The 23,209-nt window shown below is 40.0% G+C and overlaps 1 protein-coding gene across 1 annotated transcript in view; it reads right to left on the reverse strand.

The window, feature by feature from the left end:
* CAMK4 (calcium/calmodulin dependent protein kinase IV) overlaps positions 1-22,991 on the reverse strand; it is a 224,943-nt gene extending 201,952 nt beyond the window's left edge. The window contains exon 1 of the mRNA XM_045777285.2: positions 22,736-22,991. Within this exon, the coding sequence (XP_045633241.2) occupies positions 22,736-22,896 (161 nt within the window). The 5' untranslated portion in view covers positions 22,897-22,991. The remainder of the gene's footprint in view (positions 1-22,735) is intronic.
* Positions 22,992-23,209: the final 218 nt, after the last annotated feature.

Raw genomic sequence — 23,209 nt, forward strand, 5'->3', positions numbered from 1 at the left:
CAAACTGTTGAATTCAATTAAAACTGGTTATTTTAAAACAGTAATCTCTTCAGATAAAATTAGAACCTTTATAATCAAATCAGACTTTTTTAAAGACTTATTTGAGAGAGAGAGCATGTGAGTGTGCCGGGGGAGGGGCAGAGGGAGAGGGAGAGAATCTCAGGCAGACTCCCCAGGGAGTGCAGAGCCTGAACTCCATCTCACGACTGGAGAGCATGACCCGAGCCAAAACCAAGAGTTGGATGCTTGACTGTGCTATCCAGGTGCCCCTCTAATTGAATGAGACTTTAAATTTTGATTTGTTTTTCAAAAGTATTTTTACTTGTTCACAACATCTATGCAAACAGGTTAGGGTGGCCCCTACCCTATATAGGAAGCAGCTCTAAGGACCTGGAAGGGATCCAAGATATAGCTCATAAGCTCAGGACATGCAGGTGACAATCGTTTCTGTCTTTCATACTCCACTCCCCTCCAGGCAAATGTATCTACCCATAACATGATTTGATCCCTGGGCATGGTCTTTGGCCAGGACTTAAGCCACATCTAGACTCTAGACCATCTCTAGACCACAGGACATTATGATAGGTTATAGTCTGAGAGCACATCTCAGCTGTTTGATCTCATAATATATCATCACAAACAGAAGGAATTTAAGCAGAGTTAAGAGGAAATATTTTTCTCTTCTTAGAGTCAGGCTTGACATATACCAAGCACTACTGGGAGTAAAGTAATGCACTGGGCACTGTGAGAGAACAGTAAAACAAAATAAAACAAAAGCGGGTTGCTTTCAGAGCATAACCTGTTCTTTTCTTTTCTTTTTCTTGTTTTCTATGGATTTAAATAATGTCTTTCCCATGGAAAGGTACAGTGATAACATGAGGCTTACTGTGCCCATGACACAGAACGTGCTCAATCTCACTGGCTGGTTCTCCACAGTGAGAAAATCTCCAAAGGGCAGCAAACATTTTAAAGCTATTACAATTTAATGTCTGCCAAGGGAAAGTGATGGCTCCGAGCAAATATAAAGATCATTAACCCACGACTTAACAACCATTCATTTATCTAAAAATGTTTGTCAGTCAACATTATTGAACTTCCACTTAGTGAAGACACAAAGTGTGATGCCAAAAGAGGCTTATAATTTAACAGAGGAAGAGGACCACGCATTAATACATTTAAGAGCACAAGCAACAGAAACATACAAATAAAACTGCCCATAATTATAGTAAAGTCCTTCTTCCTAGTCATTGATTAATCCAATGTTTTCCAAAATGCATTCGTGAAATACTAGTCCAGTGAGATACCCTTTAGGGGAACCAAAAATGTCCTTCATCAAGTAAGTTTTAGAAACAGTTAAAAACCACAATCTCAAGCACATTAAAGAATGAAAAGCCTGGAACAATGACTAATATAACATTTCTCAAATTCATTTAATCACAGAAGCCTTCTTTGGTCTTACAGTTATTAACATCTATAATCATTAGTTTTATGTGCCAGTTTGGCTAGGCTATTACTCAATTAAATACTAGTCTTGATGTTGATGTGAAGTATTCTGTAGATCTCATTAAAGCCACAATCAGGTGACACTGAGTCTAAGAGATTATCCTTAGTGATCTGGGTGGGCTTCATCCAATCAGTTGAAAAGCCTTATGAACAAAACTGAGGATCCCCTGAGGAAGAAATTCCACCTCAAGACTACAGCATCAGCTCCTGTCCAGCAGTTTCTAGTTTGCCTATTTACTTGTGTTAGGGATTTCAGGCTTGGCAGCCTCCACACCACGTAAACCAATGCCCTCAAATAAATAAATTCAATAAGTAAATAGGTAAATAAAATTTAATATTGATAATATTTAAATAAATTAAATATAAGTGTACGTGCATGTGTGTGTCTATGTGTTTTAGTTGCTGGTTCTGCTTCTCTGGTGGACCTCTGACAAGTAAAACACCCCAAGAACTAATGTTTCATATAACTTTCTTCACGGCACACAAAGTATTCCCAGCTTCTACAGCAATAAAATCCTATCTCCGCGCATAATTGTAATCACACACCAGGAGCCGTATGTACATCAGAACTCCACATAATTTAAGGGATATAATAAATATTGTTAGTTGCTGCTCAGCGTATTTCCTACCAGTACCCAACAACCACACACAAGTTGGAACTGCTAAAGTCCTGTAAGTAGACCCTGATTGGCCTAAAGCAAACACTGTAATCTCTTCCCCTTTGTCACTGTGACTTGTCTAGGTATAGTGATAACAACAGGCTTAAGTCAATTAGTGCACAGACATTCCCCTGGCTAGACTGATTGGTTCTGCTTATTTAATGATAGAAGGAAGTGAAGAGCCTACTGGACTGGATGATGAAGACTGGTTGCCTACATCAGAACTAAAACTGCTGCATTTTGCTACCATGAGAGATGCTGGCATAAGGACAAAGGCAACACATGTAGGAAGGAGGGCAAAGTTGAAAGAAATGCAGAGACATAAATCTGGGCCCAAGTCAAGCCATATGTAAAATCTGAACAATCTCTGTTACTTGAGCCAATAAACCCATTGTTTCAGACAATCTGAGTCGGGTTTCTTTTGGTGCTTCAATATGTATTTGTTAAATTATACTTGCATATAACAGCATCTTAACTAATGAAAGGAAACATAAAAGAGGTAAGAATTAGGAATATAAAAATACAAAAAGCCCTATTTGGGGATAGAGATAAAGTGGGAAGGACAGCAAAAGAGGGAAAAAAGAAGTCTGCTAAATAATTAATACAAGCCTCATGCTAACCAACTGTTCTGAGCATATGTAAGAATATGTGTGTATGGATGAACACTGAACATCAGGGCTCCTTAAACATCTTAGAAAATCTGATGAAAGCTATGGTTGGTTGCCTCAGAAAAATGCTTATACACATAAAATTTAGCTTGCAATTTCCAGAGCTTCATGTAGTCCTAAAACACAGGCACAGAGAGGTCTATGGATTGAAGTTAGAAGTTAGGAATCCCTGCTCTACATGGTGCCAGGAAAAACCAGCAACCGTGATGGCTCTCTATCAACAGAGATAGAAGAAAAAACTTAAAACATGGTTGAGCCAAACACAGGTTATACAAATTACAATTATTTGTGAGGATCGTTTACTCCTGGGATTGATAACATTACTCACATGATAGGACATACACACCCAATAGAAGTTTTGTGGTAAATTGTATTTACATGAGTAAACTTTGTCCATGAATGCTCAGCATCTCACCACACAGAAAGCATTGTCATCTTACCACTTTAAAAAAAAAAGCAAGGAGGGTGGCTCAGTTGGTTAAGCATCCGCCTTTGGCTGAGGTCATAATCTCAGGATCCACTGATCAAGACCAGCCTGTGATCCCTCCTCAGCAGGGATTCTGCTTCTCCCCGCCTCCTCTCCACCCCACTCCCCCAATTGTGCTCTTTCTGTCTCTCAAAAAAAAAAAAAAAAAAAAAAAAAGGCAGGGGAAAATTTGTGATCAACAGATTCACAGGCAGTTCAGTAGTTTAAACAGTGAGATCAGTGAATCCGTTTGGGAGGCAGAACGCAACCGTCACTTTTAATGGAAGAATGAGGATAAGAACCAGATCGAAGGGGCCCAAGTAGAAGCTGTTTGAAGGGAATAAGGAAATAGCAGTGCTGACTCATGTCAGAGAAGGGAGACCAAGAAAGGAAGCAAAGATATGGCATTAACTGCTATTAGAGTGTGCAGCACCTCAACACAGGCTTAGATGTAGGCAGGTGAACAAGAGAAATAAGACACTGTCGCAATTTTCCCTGTTATTGATAATGAAAACTTCTGCCATTTCTTTCAACAATCAATAAAAATATTTTTTCTTATCAGCTAAAGAATTGAAAACCTAACCTGCCAGCCTACCACTGTAGTCAGCAAAATTATTAGGGTAAGGAAAAAAAGACAAGAATATTTATCCAATGCGGGGCACCTGGGTGCCTCAGTGGTTAAGTGTCTGCCTTTGGCTCAGGTCATGATCCCAGAGTCCTGGGATCGAGCCCCATACTGGGCTCCCTGCTCCACTGGGAGCCTGCTTCTTCCTCTCCCACTCCCCTTGCCTGTGTTCCCTCTCTCGCTGGCTGTCTCTCTCTCTGTCAAATAAATAAATAAAATCTTGAAAAAAAAAAAAAGAATATCCAATGCAAATCAGGTGTCATTAGCATTTATTAGAATTAAAAATAAACACCCAATAAATCTCTCCTATAAATACATTTTAGAGTCAATAGTGTCAATAAGAAAATAGGCTTGGTCTCATGACGTGTGGTGACACAAAAACACCTCCATATAATTTTTCCACTTCTTAAGTACTGCTAAATATTGGGGTATCATATTAATCAATCCATCCGCTCAAACATTCAATTCCCTGGAGTTAGGAAGAACAAATAAAGGTGATCTATTTTATGTTATAGTTTTTCTTTTTTTAAATTAAAGTATAATTGACATATAATATCCTATTTATTTCAGGGATATAGCATAGTGATTTGATATTTTTATACATTACAAAATGATCCTCACTATAAATCTAGTTACCATCTGTCACTATACAAAGTCATACAATATCACTGACTATATTCCCTATGCTGTACATTGCATCCCCATGACTTATTTATTTTCTAACTGGAAATTTGTACCTCTTTATCCCCTTCACTTATTTTGCCCATACCCATCCCACCCTCTGGCAACCACCAATTTATTTTCTGTATTTGTGAGTCTATTTGTCTTGCTTGTTTTGTGTTTTAGATTCCATATGTAAGTGAAATCATACGGTATTTATATTTTTCTGACTTATTTCATTTGGCATAATACCTTCTAGGTCCACCCATGTTGTCATGAATGGCAAGATTTCATTCTTTTTATGGTTGAGTAGTATGCCACTGTATATTTAAATATATATATACACCACTCCTCTCTAGCTATTCATCTACCAAGGGACACTTAGGTTGCTTCTGCATCTTGGCTATTGCAAAAAATGCTGCAATGAACATAGGTGTGCATGTATCCCTTCAAACTGGTGTTTATGTCATATTATATCATAATATAGACAGTCTTTTTAAAGTGGGTGGGGCATAGAATTTTGACCAGTTTCTACAACTACTTGTATAAGAATGAAAATCTTAGTCCCATATTATTCATGAACAGGAACACGATGCACTCTAACATGCATGCTAGGATCTTAAATGTGATCTCAATACATTTAGGGACTGAAGTTTTTTACAAGGTAAGCAAATACTGTTCAAAATGTGAAAGAAATCAAGTATAAAATGTTACCCAATCTTTAATAGTTTTGTTCATTTTAATTTTTAAAACTGTATCCTCTGCAAAAAAAAAAAAAAAAAAAGCAAACACAAGACACAAGATAGGAAGTAGTGCAAATTTAAAAATCACAATCTGTAACAGCTTCTTGGAGATAAGAAATTTTGTATTCTGAACTAACTAAGGAAGCTTTTGGAGGAAGAGCCGGTATTGGTTTCGGCCCAGGTTTCAGCAGAAGGCACGTGTGAGGAAAGGAAAAGTGTGTCACAGAGTCCAGTGCAGACATCAAGGTTCAGGTTCCATTTGCACTACTAAGCAGCACTGGAGCGCTGAGGAAGACATGTGCCCTCTCTGTGCTTCAATTTCTTCACCTGCACAAAGTAACAGAGGGCTGGTTGATTTCTAAGGTGTTCTCTACTCCACATTCCTGCAAATCTAAGTCAAAATCCTACAATGACGTAGACGTACACACATCATAGTTAGGTAGATCCAGACACAGGAGACAGTCACAGTACCGCGGGGTTTTCACAACTTGAGGCTTGACATACTAACCCCATTTTTGAGCACAGGAGGGAACCATTATCTTTGTACCTCTTCTCATCTCTCTTGTCCTCATCTCCAATATGCTTCATTGTCTAAGCACAAAAGTCCAGGGACAGCTTCTTCTCCCAGATTCAAAGCTCCTCACTGTCTAGTGCATTCCCAGTTGCATGATCTATAGCTGCATTATATTTTTACAAGAATCTTGGAAAATGACTTGGGATGTTCAATTACTATATATATATATATACACACACACACACACACACGCTCACATACAGTATAGTATAAATACATATATGTATAAATACATATACATATGTATGCTATACTATACACACATAAATACTATGTATAGTATAAATACATATACTATATATAAGTATATATAAGTATAAATACTATATATATATAAATTTATTGTATTAAATAATAAGTTACAAAGATTCCTTACAGAAGAACTACAAATAATATATGTAGATACTATTCCTGCCAGGACGTGGGGCTTCATCACACTCCCTCCCAAGAGTGGGTTAGACTCAGTGACCTAGTTCCAAAGACTAGATAGAAAAGGGAAAGGGATAAACAGTAACTGTATAGTGGAGAAACCTGACAAACACATGGGGGACCAAGTAATGAAGGTTACTATCACCAGTGATATCATGTACCCTGATACAATGTGACAAGAAAGGCACTTCACCTCTACGGTATTCTTTCCAAAAATGTATAATCCCAGTTAATCATGTGGGAAAACATGAGGCAAATCCAGATTGGGGGGCATTCTACAGGATACCTGCCAGTAATCCCCAAGACTGTCATGGTCATGAAAAGCAAGGAAAGATTGAGAAGCTGTCACGTATAAGAGAAGGCAGGGAAAACATGACAGCTAAAACCAGTGCTGCTGTCTGGATAAGATCCAGCACATCAATGGAAAACCTGGTGAAATCTAAATAAAGTCTAGAGTTAAGAATTTTAGAAAATTATTATTATTCAAATTAAAAATACATATCATCACACTATGCGCACAGCTTTTTGTGTTTAATACAGCCATATAATTTACTTTTAAATCTTTGCAATAATCCTGTGAGAAAGGCACTAGTATTCTCATTCTACAGATGAAGAAAGTGAAGCTCATTACAATTTAAAACATTTATTAACAACAGACATGCACAGGCACCAGACAATTCACAGCAGCCACTAAAGAAATGCATGATGAAACCAGAAGACAGTCTTTATTTTACCATTTGGGTACCACGTTAGAGAAATAAATTTTTAGGTGTGACTAATAGTGACATCATTTAAATGTAAGAAGTCTCTTCAATGTGCTATGTTTTTCTTTATAGGTATACGCAGACTACAGACTGCTTTAAAATACTCCTACTGTATACATTTTTTAATATCATTAAGTGATTTCCAGGATTCTATCCTTTATTTCTGAATCACAGTTAAGTTGCAGTAATTCTGGGTCTGCTTATTTAACTTTCCAGTGAAGAATGCATTATTCCGAATAAAAAATTAATGAATCCATGACAAAGAGTTAAAGTTAGTGCAAATAAGACCTCAAAGCTACAAAATGATTAATATTTTCTAATTTTAACATCCTTCTTATAAGCAAAGCACTGTAAGAATTATACAGAAAGACCCACCTACAGGAACTATTTTAAACTACCCCAATTATTCTTTTGTTTGCAGATATAAAAAACCTAAGGTTATATACCAAACGTTCTCTTCAGTATGTGAAATACAAAGAACAATAGTCAAATATTTACAAATACTAAGATCTCTTTTCTTGGATCGTCTCACGCTCGTGTGAAGCCATGCAGTAAGCATCCACTGTTTCAGTGTTGCGTGTTAGCTGCTCATTGCCTAAGAAACATGAATCGTATTCTGAGAATTTACAATTTGCAATATGAAACCGACACCAACTATCAGAGCAGGCAACCTAGTGCTAAAGAAACACTGTAGAGGTTAATAAATTCAGTAAGACCAAGTGAAATGATGATAAACTGGCCCTCAACAAATCGTAAGCATCACAGGTTTCTCAAGGAAATTGTATTTGGATAGCAGGTGAAAACGTGCTTCCAGACCCAGAAGAAGACTGGGTTCTTAGTCCTGAGAAAGGTGCCCAAGTGACTGTGTGCATTGTGCCAGAACGCTGATCCAAGTCCCGATGGAAACATATGATACTCAAGATGGGCCAAGTTTTATTTTTTAATAGCTGAGCTTCCAGCTGGCAACAAAAAAATCCCTGTGCCAGCTGCTGAGGAAATAATGTGCTGGGAGCTGGCAGGCACTGGCCCCTGGAAAGCCAACAGGTACGGATACGCGGGGGAGACCAAGGTGCTAGTGCCTAGATGGCAGAGGAGAGGGAGAAAGAGTGTCACCACAGAATCACAGAACAAGTGTCCCAGGCCAGGGTCCAGTGGGGCACAGTGTGCTAGGAAGCCCTCTTATACATATAATAAGAGCAGCGCAGAGCCAGCTCCAGCCATCCTACATAAACCAAACGTGGGGGCTACAGTCCCTGTGCAGTCAGTCTTTGGACTACATCCTCCAACATCTGGCAGAAAAACAATGGTAGGCATTTGGGAAAGGAAAGGCACATCATTTTCCTCAAACTCTACTTGCCACATTAGTATAAATGAACTCAGGTTTCTAAAACACAGAAGCAGACTCTGAGGTTATGATATCAAAGTCAGACAGATATCAAAGTGGAGAAGGGCACAGGGTATCTTAGCTTGGGCCGCCAGAACAAAATATCATAGACTAGGTGGCTTCAACAACAGAAATGTATTTCCTCACAGTTCTGGAAGCTAGAAGTTTAAGATCAGGGGCCAGCACGATTGGGTTCTGGTGAGAACTCTCCTCCTGGACATCTGCCTTCTTGCTGATTCCTCACATGACAGAGAGACAGAGACAGAGAGTATAGGCACAGATCCCATGAGGAGGACTGAACCCTCATGACCTTGTCTAACTTTAATTATCTCCAATATTGTCATGTTGGAAGTTAGAGCCTGGACCTACAAATTTTTGGGGGGAAACGGATATTCAGTCCATAACGAGAGTAGATTGGAGAAAAATGGGAGGGACCTGGGCTTTGGTGGGACAATGGGAGCATGGAGAAATCAGACAGGGACAGAGAGGTGCTTGTGGGTTGAGGTGTAAATGGACCCTGAAAACAAGAAGTACACCAGGGTGAAGGGTGGCCTGTCCTCTGCCCTTCAGCCCCGTCTCTGCCCCTCTTCCCCCTACACACAGTTTTTCTTTCACCATAAGCCCTGGCCACTGTTGTCAAAATAGAGATGGAGATACACAAATTTTCCAGAATAATTATTTCAACAGTGCATATAAATCATGAACATAAAGTTAATGACCCTACTTGGAAGTTATGTCCAGGAATTATTTATATTTCTGATTAAAGCATTAGACATCTCAATAGATGATTTTACAATAACAATCCCAAATAAAGACAGACACAGGGAAGAATATTCACGTTCTTACCTCCTTCACAACCCTCTCCTTAGCTCTTCCTTCTTCTCCTGGCTCAGGCAGGGCCCATGCTATAAGACTATGTTACAGGATATCACTAATTGATTACACAGCCACAAACAAGTTGTAAGTCAAGCTTTTTAAAAAGAATGATTCCTTTCAAAAACAAAACTAGAGGAGTGGGGAAAGCCAGGAAGCATCCCTTCCTGCTAAACCCTGTCCTAGATATATCACAGTTGCTGTCAGCATCTGTATTATCCGCTGATGGAAGTAAAAATGAGCAAATATAATTGTACATACATGTTTCTAACAAGAGATGAGGCATTTAAAAAGCACAGAAGAGGGGCGCCTGGGTGGCACAGCGGTTAAGCGTCTGCCTTCGGCTCAGGGCGTGATCCTGGCATTATGGGATCGAGCCCCACATCAGGCTCCTCCACTATGAGCCTGCTTCTTCCTCTCCCACTCCCCCTGCTTGTGTTCCCTCTCTCGCTGGCTGTCTCTATCTCTGTTGGATAAATAAATAAAATCTTCAAAAAAAAATAAAAAAATAAAAAGCATAGAATAAGAATAGAAATTGTTCAAGGAACTTCCGACACATTTACAAAGGCTTTGAAGCTTAGAGCCCTACTTTATTCCAAAACCTGCTCTGTCTCCTGAGCACACAGTAAAGATCTAAGGTCATCATCCAGAGAATTCAACTGGAAGAGACACAGATGCACAGATGCTTGTGGCTATCAGGGACTTTAGAGGTAAATGATCTAATCATAGGAAGTCACACTATTCCATCATTTAGAGATGAGGTCCTTTAAGACAGTACACTGACCAAAGACCAGAGCCCCTTGGGTTCAAAAGGGCTTTCAATTGCAGAAGCCCCTGTGGTGCAACTCATTCACTTACCCAAAAATGTTTACTGAGTGCTTACTACGTGCCAAGCATTGCACTAAACTCTGGGGACACAGCAGTGAACAAGGGGACAAAGGCCCAGCCCACAACAGTTTACACTCTAAAGAGAGGGACATGGGCATTGAATAAGTAATTTCATAGTGTGCTGGCTTAGCAGAGGGCTACAAAGGGAAAACATCTTGAAGAAGCGAGATTTAAGCTCCGCCCATTTTTTCTGCTGCTATTCACCTAACTCCTCCAACATCGGTGCATTCCTATATTTAAGCACTCACTATTCCACAAACATTTATGAAGCACTCATGGGGGGCAGGTAAGGGGGCTGATGACTAAGAATTGACTTAGTAGTGGAGATAAAAGACGGTTAAGATAAGGGTTCCTCCGCCCAAGGGACAGAGGCTCTGGTGGTGAAGATCACAAAGCATCTACCTGTAAGACAATGCACATATGAAGTGGTATGAGAGCAGGGAGGCAGCAGAAACCTCCTGCCTGGGGGCAGGATGACTGCCCTGGAGGGATTAGAAGGACAAGGGCATTTCAGGCCAAGAGAGTTTCATGCACAACACCAAAGAGATACGAAGAGAAGATCTGTGAGAGGTCCTTGAGGCCAAGACAGGCATAGTGGAAAGAGAACAAGCACCAGAGACTGACAAACCTGCACTTGAATCCTCTCCCTAGCTGTATGAGCTTGAACAAGCTGCTTGAACATTCTGAGCCTCAGGTTTCTCATCTGAAAAATGGTGCTGGTGTGATCATCTTACTGCATTATTGAAATAAGTAGCAATGAACATAAGACAGTAAACCACAAGCACCAAACACTCCATGCTGGTAATCAGGAAGAGAAGTGAGGGGGAATGAGACTGGCAGGCAAGTTGGGATCAGACTGCTAAAAAGGACCAAGTAAGCTAGACTGAGTTTTTTCCCCTATAGATACATATAGGAATCATTATCCCCTACCTCCCACCTCATGTCCTGTCTGGGGAATAAATAGTATGAAGCTTATGTGTCCGTTTCAGAGCTAATGTTTCTACATATGTGGTCTCATTCCATCCTCATAGCATCCTCGAGGAGGATACACTTCATTTTATACATAAGGCTAAATGAAGGTCAGGGCTAGGCCTAAAAGCACAGAGCCATCAAGCAGCAATTGGCTCCTGCCTGTTTTCCTGCCCACATCCTGCACCATCTAGTTCACTTCTTGTCTCAGCCCCTCCCTTAGTCAGCCCCTCCTCACCCTTCACTTTCATGACTCAACTGTTCAGAGCGGCCTTCTTGATGCCCAGCCTTGAAGCCCTCCTAAGTAGCTGCCTTGTCCACCTCTCTCCTTGGGCTCTGGTTCCCTGAGGATCAGCTCCCTCCACCACTTGCCAGCTCAAACCTGGACTGGCGCTCTGCTGCCCCCTCCTGGCTTGGGCCGGAACCTCAACAGCTCCCCAGGTGCTCTGCTCAGTCCTAATATTTCATTTCCTCAGTATCTCAGGATTTGAAAGAACTGTACTGGTTTGACACAGAGTATCCTGATACTTTCCTCAGCTTTCTATTTCACTAACATGTCATACATATACATGAAAAGCTCTGTAAAACCATAGTTTTAGTTTGCTTCTAGTTACAGTTTATGCTCATGAGAGCTTCTGAAGAGTTTACCTCACTGAATATTATTAGCTGACATGCTCACGTTGAGGGAAAAAGGAGAGGAAGGACCGAAAGTCCCTTGGGAGCCACTAAAAATGTTTCCACTCACACAAGAAATCTTCAGAAGCCTATTATGATTGAACACTTTAGGCCAGGCTGATTTATTGAATTACATAATGTGAATTTGGTCACATTTAATATTATAGTCTATTTTTCCAGTGGTTATCCTAACAGGGAACCTTGGGGAAAAAAAAAAAGATTCACGTGAACAAATAGAAAATAGGAATACTTACATACTGTCAAAGATTAAACTTGGACTGACTAGTTGTCACACCTAAAGAACAATTTTGCATGTTTATTAGAGCCCCTAATGAAAGGTTGTCACCTACTAAGTTAAAATAGTCACTAACTAGCTGTCCCCCAGTACAAGTGAGGCACACCAAGATAAAAAATTTCAGTGAAGGCTAAAATGCAAGGAAAAGTCCCTATTAAACAGTTCACAAGTACTTAAAGTAGGGAGAAATCATTCAAATGCTGCACTGTAGGTAGCAAAAAATATGTGCTCACGATGAACAGATTTGCAATCGCCTACTCTTCTTTGTTCTGGTTTGTAATATTAGTCAAGCTCTGTCTATAATCATGACATAAATCAAAGGAAGTACACTTTCAACAAAGACTGCTACTACAAACTAGTAGAGAAAAAAGGAACATATGTCATATCCATTACCTTTCTAGAAGACCACTCCAACCAGAGGGTTGTCCAAGTCTGGCCTTTTTTATCTTTTAAAAATATTTCCGTATTTTTGCACTTGGTGAATTTTTCAACCATGTGACCCCGAAGCATAACTTAAGAAGTAATTAAGTAACAACAGTGCATTTGTTGATAGGGTTAAACTCAGCATCCTGGCACTACTAATGACCGCAAGTCTGCAGCACTGCCCACCAAACACTTCAGCTGCCTAAGACAGCAGTTGGCAAAATTTATCATGAAGTAGGTATATTAAAATTGAGGTTCTTGGGGCACCTAGGTGGCTCAGTCAGTTAAGTGTCTGCCTTTGGCTTGGGTCAAGATCCCGGGGTCCTGGGATCAAGCCCCATGTCAGGCTCTCTGCTCTGCGGGGAGCCTGCTTCTCCTTCTCCCTCTGCCTGACGCTCCTCCTGCTTGTGCTCTCTCTCTGTCTCTCTTTCTGTCAAATAAATAAATTTTAAAAATCTTAAAAAATAAAATAAAAAATAAAATTGAGGTTCTTGCAAATAATATGAACTTGGGATTCAACAATAAACAAAAACAAAATTCATTCAACCCTCTGCTTGATGGGCAAGTGGTATTCTTTTTCTCTTTTTCTGTTCTCTGCTATATGACTTCTTTGGTTACAATTGCAGTTAAGTTCTTATCAAAACCTTTTATCAGGTAGTCTTAAAATGCATAACAAGTGCATATATGTACCCACTTCCTCTTTCTGCATAAAGACACAACTTGCCATATGATTTCTTTTGTTCGCTTTTTTATCTATATATCGGCTTTATAATCATTTTCAAGAAGTAGAATGTTATTTAAATAGAAATAAAGAAACTTACTTAGTATCCACTCATAACTACCATTCTTTGATCCAATAATCATCCAACAAAATGTTTTTGTTTTTGTTTTTGTTTAAAGATTTTATTTACTTATGTGACAGAGAGACAGCCAGCGAGAGAGGGAACACAAGCAGGGGGAGTGGGAGAGGAAGAAGCAGGCTCCTAGCGGAGGAGCCTGATGTGGGGCTCGATCCCAGAACACCGGGATCACGCCCTGAGCCGAAGGCAGACGCTTCACAACTGAGCCACCCAAGCGCCCCAACAAAATGTTTTTACGAACATGCTCCCAAGTTATGCATATTTATGCACCTGCAGATGCTGTACATGTGCTACTGAACCAATCTATAATGTGCTTTTTAAAACATCCAAAAACAAAAATTAAAAGCAAAAATTAGAAGAATTTTTAAAAATAGATTCTCTAATACTTTTTCCAGGGAACCCTAGATGTGGGCATCCCACTTTAGTCAAAATATCAGTGACTGATTTTATTTAGTTCTTAAGTCTATTCAGAATAAAAAAGAAGAATTCTATTTTTTCAAAATATTATTTAAACACAGTCCCAATTTAAAGGACATTAATTAGTCCATCTGAGATATATGCATAGCATATAGAAGGATTAGTCAACATGCGGCTAACATATTAGTCAACAGGAAAATTAATTAATTAAACTTTACTAGTTAGAGGTGAATCTTTTATCAATAGTTTACTTAGCATATTATTTTCTAACTGTCACTTCAACTACAATAGAAGGATCTGAAACCTATTTCATTATCAAATAAAAAATAAATTACCCTCCAAGAAATAATCTCTGAATGTGAGCACTGATTTTCAAAAACACAAACGATGAAGAGAGCTAGCCAACTTGCTACACAGGTAAGAACTGTAACTGTTCCAGTTTCAACAGATGCAGAATAAGGATGAGTATGCATTTAAAGCTTATGGCCAGAGCACCTGGGTGGCTCAGTCGGTTAAGCGTCTGCCTTTGGCTCAGGTCATGATCCCAGGATCCTGGGATGGAGTCCAGCATCCGGCTCCCTACTTAGCCTCCCTACCCCTGCCCCCTGCTTGTACTCTCTATCTCTCTCTCACGTTCTCTCTCATGCTCTCTCTCTCAAATAAATAAAATATTTTAAAAAAAATAATAAAGCTTATGCCCACCTGAAAAACTAGTATCAGGTTGACATTTTCAAAGTGAAAGGGAGATTCAAGGTAGTTTCTTGAATAAATGAAGCCTTGGTATCATTTTAACCTGAAATTCTCATGTAACTGAAGAGGAGTAGAATTTTAACTTGACTGTTCTAGGTCAGAATTTGGCAAACCACAGGCCAAGAGCCTAATATGGCAGTCACTAGTTTGTATAGTCTGCAACCTAAAAATAGCTTTTACGTTTTTTAATGGTTTTTAAAAATCAGAAAAGAAGAATATTTTGTGATGTGAAAATTGTAGGAAATTCAAATTTAATGGTCATCAATGAAAGTTTTATTGGAACACAGCCATGTGCATTTGTTTCTGTGTTGTCTATGGTTGTTTTCACTCAGCCATCACAGAGTTGAATTGCCACAGAGACCATATGGCCCACAAAACCTAAAATATTAACTGTCTATTCCTTTATAGGCTCTTTACCAGGTCTAGGTAACTGATCCCAATCACTTCAATCCTACTTCCCCTTTCTTATCTCATCATAGGCTGTGGGAGGTGTTTTCCTTCCCTTTCCTTCTTTCCTTCCTTCCTTCCTTTCCTTCCTTTCCCTCCCTTCCTCCCTTCCTTTTTAACAAACAGGGTAAGTTCTCTCTTACCCTCCCCCATGGTTTAAGGATTAACGTCAAGTTCTGAGTCCCACAACATCAACCCAAGATGCAGCTGCTTCTATAGCCACCCTTTGCTCTCATAATGGTTACTTTCTCTTTATCTACAATTTTGGTTTTCAACTGATATAGACAGTCATTTTGTTTTTACAGGCTCTCTTTGGCCTGACATCAACTTACCCTCCCAACCTTAACTGCTATGACAATGTTCATGTTTTATGAAGTCTGCAAAATAAAATGTGTATCCTGTATTTTTCTGCCAATCTTTGCCTTTTCTTAGAATAAAACTCCCCACCTGGTAGGTCCTTCACCAAAGCTCTTCCTGTTAAAATTCAGCTGAATTTCAAGGTCCACCCCTTCCACGAAGACACCTCAATCCTCCCAATCAGAATTATCACTCCATTTTTAGACTGTGATGACTGTCTGATCTCTACCTCTCATTAGTTTTACTTATTATTTATCTCATATTAAATTTATTGTTGTAAATTATACAGTGAACTACACATCTGGAAGTCAATATTCATTCATATTCCAGACCCCTTGGCCCCGCCACACACACTACCAACATACATTGCCCAGTTCATAGTTATACAAAAGGTCAGACTTGGAACAGAAAGGACTTTAGGTGGCACAAAGACATCGAATTAAATAACAAAGAATCAAAAAATGAGACCATTATTCTCCTTTCAGTTTTTCTGATTCTATCACAAAGAAATCCTCAGTTTGTGTTACTATGGTTTTAACTCTGCTAATCTTTGATAATCTCCCTTTTTAAAAAAGACGGAACAATCCTCAGGCTCAGAGCCTTCTGCAGGAAAACATCTGTAGCCCCAGTTTAATAAAAATACTTTGTTTTTACTGTAATTTATTTTTATAATTTGCTTCTATTTACGGCATGAATACAATAATGAAATTTAATTTCTATGTAATGAAAATAAGTATTCTCAATAAGTAAATTTAGGTTAACAAAATGGGGTAATTTAAACAAAAATATTAAGCAAATTATAGCACAGGTGGAATGTACATTTGACACAAATATTAATGGCATTACATAGAAATGGGAGAAACATTTGGTTGTAGCAGATACTCAATAAAATCAAATGATTTCAATCCATCAACCTCCTTCTTGTTAACCTTCTACATAACTAAAAGAAAATCATGTCGAAGACTAGTTTCAAGCTTCTGAACCAGTTGTTCTTAACAGAAGGGGGAGGGGGTAACATGTGACAATGTCTAGAGACATTTCTGGTTTTCATAACTTGGGGATTTGGGGGGAGGGCTGCTTCTGTCATCTAGTGGGTAGAGGCTAGGGATACTATTAAACATCCTACAGTGCACAGGAGAGCTCCCACAGAAAGAATTATCTGGCCCTAAAAGTCTGTGGTGCCAAGGTTAAGAAACCCTGCTCTAAGAGAAAAGAGAAAGCTCTATATGTAAGATGCTTTGCCCGTTGTAATAAATCACCCTCTGTCCAGCACTGCTCCTTTCCTTATTTGCTCTTTGCCACTGATATGATTACAGAGGAAAATCTTCCACCCAAACCTTCCACTATTTTATATCATCCATATACCCCCAATTAGCAATAAGATTTAAAAATGGACTGTACTGAAGAGTCCATACCCTTTATGTGCTCACACTATACTATATTTAGATCTAACTTCCGAATTAAACCATGGGAGTTATGAGATTTTCAGATGTTCCATTACCAAAGAGGAAAAAAAAAAAAAGACTAATGTAATTTGAGTAAAACCTTGAATCTAGCTGCTACTGATTTTATGATTTCACCAAAGTTACTCTTTGGTCTGATTTATATGGTTCATTGACTCAATATATTTTGCAGAATAAACCTGACCTTGAAATTTTAAAAATACAATTTTTAGTAGTTCTATGAGCTATGTTAGCTTTCTCAAAAGGGAGTCTAAAGAAAACTACTTTTAAAGCTAGCCAAAACAAAACAAAACAAAACAAACAAAAAACATTAAGATAAAAAATAACTAGTAGCTGAAACAGCTACCACTCAGCACTTTATGCTCAAAAGTATTACTGCAAACACTAATCCATACATATATTCTGAGGGTAAAGTGTTTACAAGAAAGTTCTTTGAAGCTATTTTGTGGTTAGTGTTTTGTTTCTCTTTCTGTCTTTCTTTTTTACTCAAGTGAAGTTCTCTAGAACGGTTTAGAACCAAATAGCACCTGTGTCTTTTTTTTTTTTTTTTTCAAATTAGGAGTTATTTTTACCCTCGTAACAGTATTTAAACATGGAAAAATAGTGTGTTCTAAAGTAATGATCTTATCATACTCATCACCTAATTTTAAGGCTCTTTACAATGAGCAGATTTCCAAATTTAACATTTACTATGTATTAACGTTAGTGGTTGGTATAGCTTGGAGGTATTTCATGCCTTTACGTTGAAGTTAATTTAACTCCTAATTCTGAGATGCCCGTGGCAAAATGATAATGAAGGTGAAACCGAATCCTTCTCATTTCAGAGCCACAAAGCTCTCTGCCAACAGAAAAGCAGCATTATTTTCAACACCTACTAGCTATAGAGGTGATAATTATCAGGACTCCCACTGCAAAGAAAGAAAACCAGCACACATGAAATTATGGTCACACAAATTTTAGGGAGAAGATAAACAAGTCACCAGATTTCCCTTTCCCTGGGGTCATGCCCACTGTACCTGGCCCACTTCATTAGCATTCACTCGCTCTCTTTAAAATCATTTGTTGAGCACCTGCCCACTACTGAGCTCTGTACTAGGCACTGAGCACATGATAGTGAACCAGCCAAATCCACAGACCGCCTTTTGGGAGCGTATAGTCAGTGTTCAAGCATGTGCAGCCAGGTGTCTATTCTCCCACTTGCAATCCCACCATGCTCCTGAGCCAACTGCCTGAGAAAGAATCAAATGCCCAGAGAACAACAGAGGGGCCAAACAGTTATATTTTTGATTCCTAGTTATATGCCCAAAAGAGCTTAAGATATTAAGTGCAATGTGGGTAGCAGGAGATCCACAACCAGCAGCATATTCTAGATAGGCTGTGGGGTCCTAAAGGACAGTGTGGGGGGAAAACCAAGGGTATGAAAGTGGCTCAGGAAGGGTCTCGAACAAAGACAGGGAAGGAGAAAGAGAAGATCTGATTCCTCACAGCCAGGAGCACTAGTTGGAGCCCTGCTGTTAGTGGCTCAGGAAGGGTCTCGAACAAAGACAGAGAAGGAGAAAGAGAAGATCTGATTCCTCACAGCCAGGAGCACTAGTTGGAGCCCTGCTGTTAGAAAATGCACACTTTTCCTGTTTCCTTACAGGAAGTATCTGCAGCCCATTACCCAGGGCCAGAGCTAAGTGTTACCAAGTGAAATATACAAGTGTTCAGGCCTCTGAATTCCTCCCCTATACAGTGAAGGTGCTGCTGGCCCAGCCTCCTGCCCCCTTAGCCATTTCAGAGTACAGTGTACCCAGCAGGTCTTGGGGAGACACTAGAGTTTTTCCAAAATGTTTGGAACAGGAAATCCAATGAGGACTTGAAGGGAAAGACAGGATAACTTTTCTCTACAGAGTTGTGCAAATGGAGACCACTCAGTGTTACCAGTTGGTCTGCAGGGCATTTTTCAAAAGGGGTCTGCCTCATATTTTAATCTGGCATACACAGATTTATAGCCTAAAACAGCATTTTCATACTGAGTCACAACACATTAGTGAGATATGAAATCACATGGATTCAGCCAATATTTTAATGAAATAGAATAAAATCAAACAGCATAAAATAGGAAATATTAGAGTGCATTGTTGGTAATAAGAATAACATTGTTTTATGAAACTTGTTTTCATTCTAAACACACACACTGTTTCTATTTTATACACACCTATGTCTCACTATCTAAATCTATTTGGTTCCTAAGTTGATAATACATATAGCAAGGGATCCTATGAAACTCTGCTTTAATTCCTTTGCCAGATAAATGTACCCTTTTAAATTGTGGATCAGGTTTGGGGGGAGGGGTAGTGGTGACTGAAATTCACTAGCTTAAAGAAACTGTAGTTCAGTAGAATGGAAATTTTTTAAAAATTTTATTCCAAGATAATTTAACACACTCTTCTTTTGTACTAATTATCTTTCATTTGGTTTCCCTTAACTTTTGTGTGTGGGAATACATCTAGTTTTGCATACATGCTTTCACTCTCATGCTACAGAGAGAAACAAAAGGTGGGAAATAACTGAAAACAGGACTTGGGTTTGGATGTACAAGGCCAAATCCCCACCACAGGCAGCCCGGGCCAAATCCTGTCCATCCCTGTGCCAAACTACTGGACAGAATCTGGACTAGAGGCAGGCTGTTTTCTCCCTTAGAAAAGCCGTTAAAATGCCAATTTCTCAAATCACTGGGCAAAGGACCAACTACTCTCTAGGACAGGGAGCATTGCATAGGATCATGGCCAATTCATGTTTATAAGCAGAACTGAATTTGTTAAGGCATCACAATTTTTGTAAACTTTTTGACAAACTCTATAAACAAAGCAGTATTTTCAAATGTGATTTTAGAAAAGTTAAATTAGTTTGCCTGATACTCTTTAAATAATCTTCCTTACCCCCACCCCCACCCCTCACCCCATATCCTGCAAATATATATATTTTATATAGAATAGAATAGAATAGAATAGAATAGAATAGAATAGAATAGAATAGAGCTATCACATGCCCTTGGGCTACCTGTGAAACAGTGCTGCCAGCACTATACAGGGGCTTCAACTGGCTTTCACTGCACTCCCTAAAATTCCCAAACATATCCTCAGTGTGTGCTGCCCTAATAGTCATATGTCCAATCTTCTTTAATGCGGGAGTCACTAGCCTAATACAGATAATTTTAACAGAGGAATGACTACTCACAAGTTAACTTAATCCAGTGGGGATTGTCTATACCCTGGAACCAACCAAAATGACACTTCACACCAACACCTTCGTTCTCTTAGCATCTTAATGACAACTGTGTAACTAATGAATTAAATGTGGTGGCCTTAGAGTCACCACTGACGGGCAGACTTGGCCCAAGACTGAGAGTTTAGAGAGTAAAGACTTGAAACCAATTCACTGAGTCTCAACTTTATCCCTAGTGGAGGAAGGAAGAAGACTTCTGTCAGTCTATAGCTATAATTATAATTCTGCTGTATTCTCTGGCTATATAGATTCTTAGTAATTATATCTGTAACATTAGTTGCTTTATGTTTTAGGTTTATTTTGTGGGAAAAAAAATGATCATGAAGTGACATTTCTCAGTCTCAGCCAAATGGAGTAAGCAGGCACCTCCCAATACTGCCATCTACAGAGAACTCACCTGATACATAGGACTAGTGGAAAGCAGCAAAAGAGAGAATTTTTAGTTTTCTCAAAATATTTTAATTCTGTGATTTGCAAGATAATGAAACAACTAGATAGCAGAGTGAGAATCTTAGCAATATATAACTGATTTATATTTGTCTTCCAAAATTTAATGGAAAATATAGCACAAAGCTTTTTGTAAAAATAAATTTCAAATTCCTCAGGCTTTCCCTAGGAAGTCTACCATCTCATAGACATGTACAACTGGCAGTTTATTTTTTTCTAACTACTTTTCCATTCCTCAAATTAAAGAAATTTCTTGAGTTTCCTGATGGCAAAGCTTATTCATAAAGATAATATGTGCTAATGAGAAGTCCGAGTCAATTAAGCATCTGGGGCAAACGTTACTCAGAAAGCAGTTAGATTTGGTGGTGGGACAGTCCCTTTAGTACCAGCAGACACTTCCTCTACTTGGTGGCAGTTTCTAAAACACCAAGTAAATAATTGTAAGTAGATTAGCTCTTTAATCAGAAATTTACACTGCTCCACTGCAGCTCACCATACAATTATAGTAAGGTTCGAACCTGAAAAAAGGAGACACTTCATTTATTTCGAACCTACTAGCGAAGGCATATAATAGCACATCTTCAGATGAACACTGAAAATTTTGATCAAAGTAGGATATTTATGTATATACTATTCAATGCCCAAGAATTCTGGAACATTTTTTAAAAGATTTATTTATTTATTTACTTACTTATTTACTTATTTATTTATTTATTTAATTTGAGAGAGAGAGAAAGGACATGAGCGAGTTGGGGGTGGGGGCAGAGGGAGAGGGAGAATCTCAAGCAGCTTCCCCACTGAGCACAGAGCCCATGGCAGGTCACAGTCCTAGGACCCTGAGAACCTGACCTTAGATGAAGTCAAGAGTTGGATGCTTAACCAACTAAGCCACTCAGATGCCCTGTTTTTAAACAATGACAAACAACTACATTTTCATTCAGAAGTTTTGCCTTTCTTACACACCTTCTATATCAACAAGCCATTAACAGTAGTGGCAAACTGGGGGGTGAAGTGACCCTTAACACCTTCCCACCAAGTACCAACATCCATAATCCTGCACTATGGTCTCCAATGGCATTAAAAAAAAAAAAATGGCTCTTAGCTAAACTCTTCCAACAAAAAGAGAATAGAAAATGAAATTACAAAGTATTAAGTACAGAAGCTTGAACTTGTCAACGATTGAAATTACATTTTCAGATTCCCTACCATAAACAGCCTGGATCTAAAAATGAGTGTTGTAAGGAATTCTCCTTACCTACCAATAACAGAAGGGAAAAGGAAGAAGGGAAAGAAAAAATAATTTTCTACGTTTAAAAATATGAGAACATATGGCATCATCCACATGGCAAAACTGCTCTCTACCTGTTTGGATCTTCAGAGGAGGGATGAGGGACATTTCTGCAACCCCAGAGAGAGAGCTTTTTGCATACATAATTTAAATAAATCACTCCAGCATGAAAGAAGAGCAGAATTCTTCTAATTACCATTGCCTAGACCCCATGTGCTGCTTTTTCTTTAAAGCCACACTAGTTCATTATTCTGCCTTCAACTCTCTTAAATGATTCATTCCCCCCTTTCACTCCTGAGCAGACTCTCCAGGGAAGCTAGTATTTAAGTTTAATTTCTAGTGCCACTTGCTTTGGAGAGTTTGATGAGACGAAAGGGGAAGAATCTAATTTAATAATTCTGTCATGGTTTGGAGGGGCACCTTCCTCCCCTACCCCAAAAAATAACTAGACAAACAAGACCCTCTGGCAAGATATAATTGTGAGCAAAGACACCAATCGGGAAACAAGGGCCCACGTGTGGTGGGAGCTGTCACCCAAGGGAAGTGGCAGCCGGCGAGGAGGAGGGAGCGAGGGTGGGAGAGTCAGGCTGCTGCTCGCAGCTGCACCGGCCTGGGCGCTCGGAGAGAGACCAGACTCCCAACTTGAACGTGCTTAACTCCCTCCTAAACACTAGGCGGGGAGAAATCAAAAGAACAAGGAGGCTACACTGGCTCCCGCATCCCCGAGCAGTCCCTGCGAAAGGGACTGCCCCCGGTGCGCGCAGCGGGCTTCCCCCAGAAGCCCGAGCCCGCGCGCAGTACGCGCGGCTCCACCACGTCCAGGGCGCCCCCGCCTTACCGTCCCAGCTCCGATTCCACCTCGAAGAAATCGCTCAAAGCATCCCTGTTGGAACCTTCGATCCAGTAATCCGGGACGAGGCTCCCAGCCCCCGGGGCCACACTGGCGGTGACCGAAGAGCAGGACGAGGCGGAGCACGAGGGCACCGTGACTTTGAGCATCTTCGCGGCGGGACTCCGGAAGCCGCCACCGCTGTCGCCGCCGCTGCCGGAGCGAGAAGCCCCGCCGCCCGCTGCCGCCTGCAAACGCAGGAGCGAGAGGTGGCGTCCTTCACACACACGCACACACCCACCGCCGCCGCTGCCGTCTCCCCCGGCGCCTCCCCCGGCGCCCTAGGCTGCGCGCTGGCTGCGGCTCCCCTCCTGCACACTCGGAAGGGAGGGAGGGCAGGAGGATGGGTGGAGTAGGGGGCAAGGAACTGGGAGAGGGTGTGAAGGGAGAACCCAGTCGCCTCCAGCCGGAGAGGAGAGGCGG

Source organism: Ursus americanus, chromosome 5 (genome assembly GCF_024610735.1).
Source record: "Ursus americanus isolate L20-20 chromosome 5, mUrsAme1.1.p, whole genome shotgun sequence".
In the NCBI taxonomy this organism is placed as follows: domain Eukaryota; kingdom Metazoa; phylum Chordata; class Mammalia; order Carnivora; family Ursidae; genus Ursus; species Ursus americanus.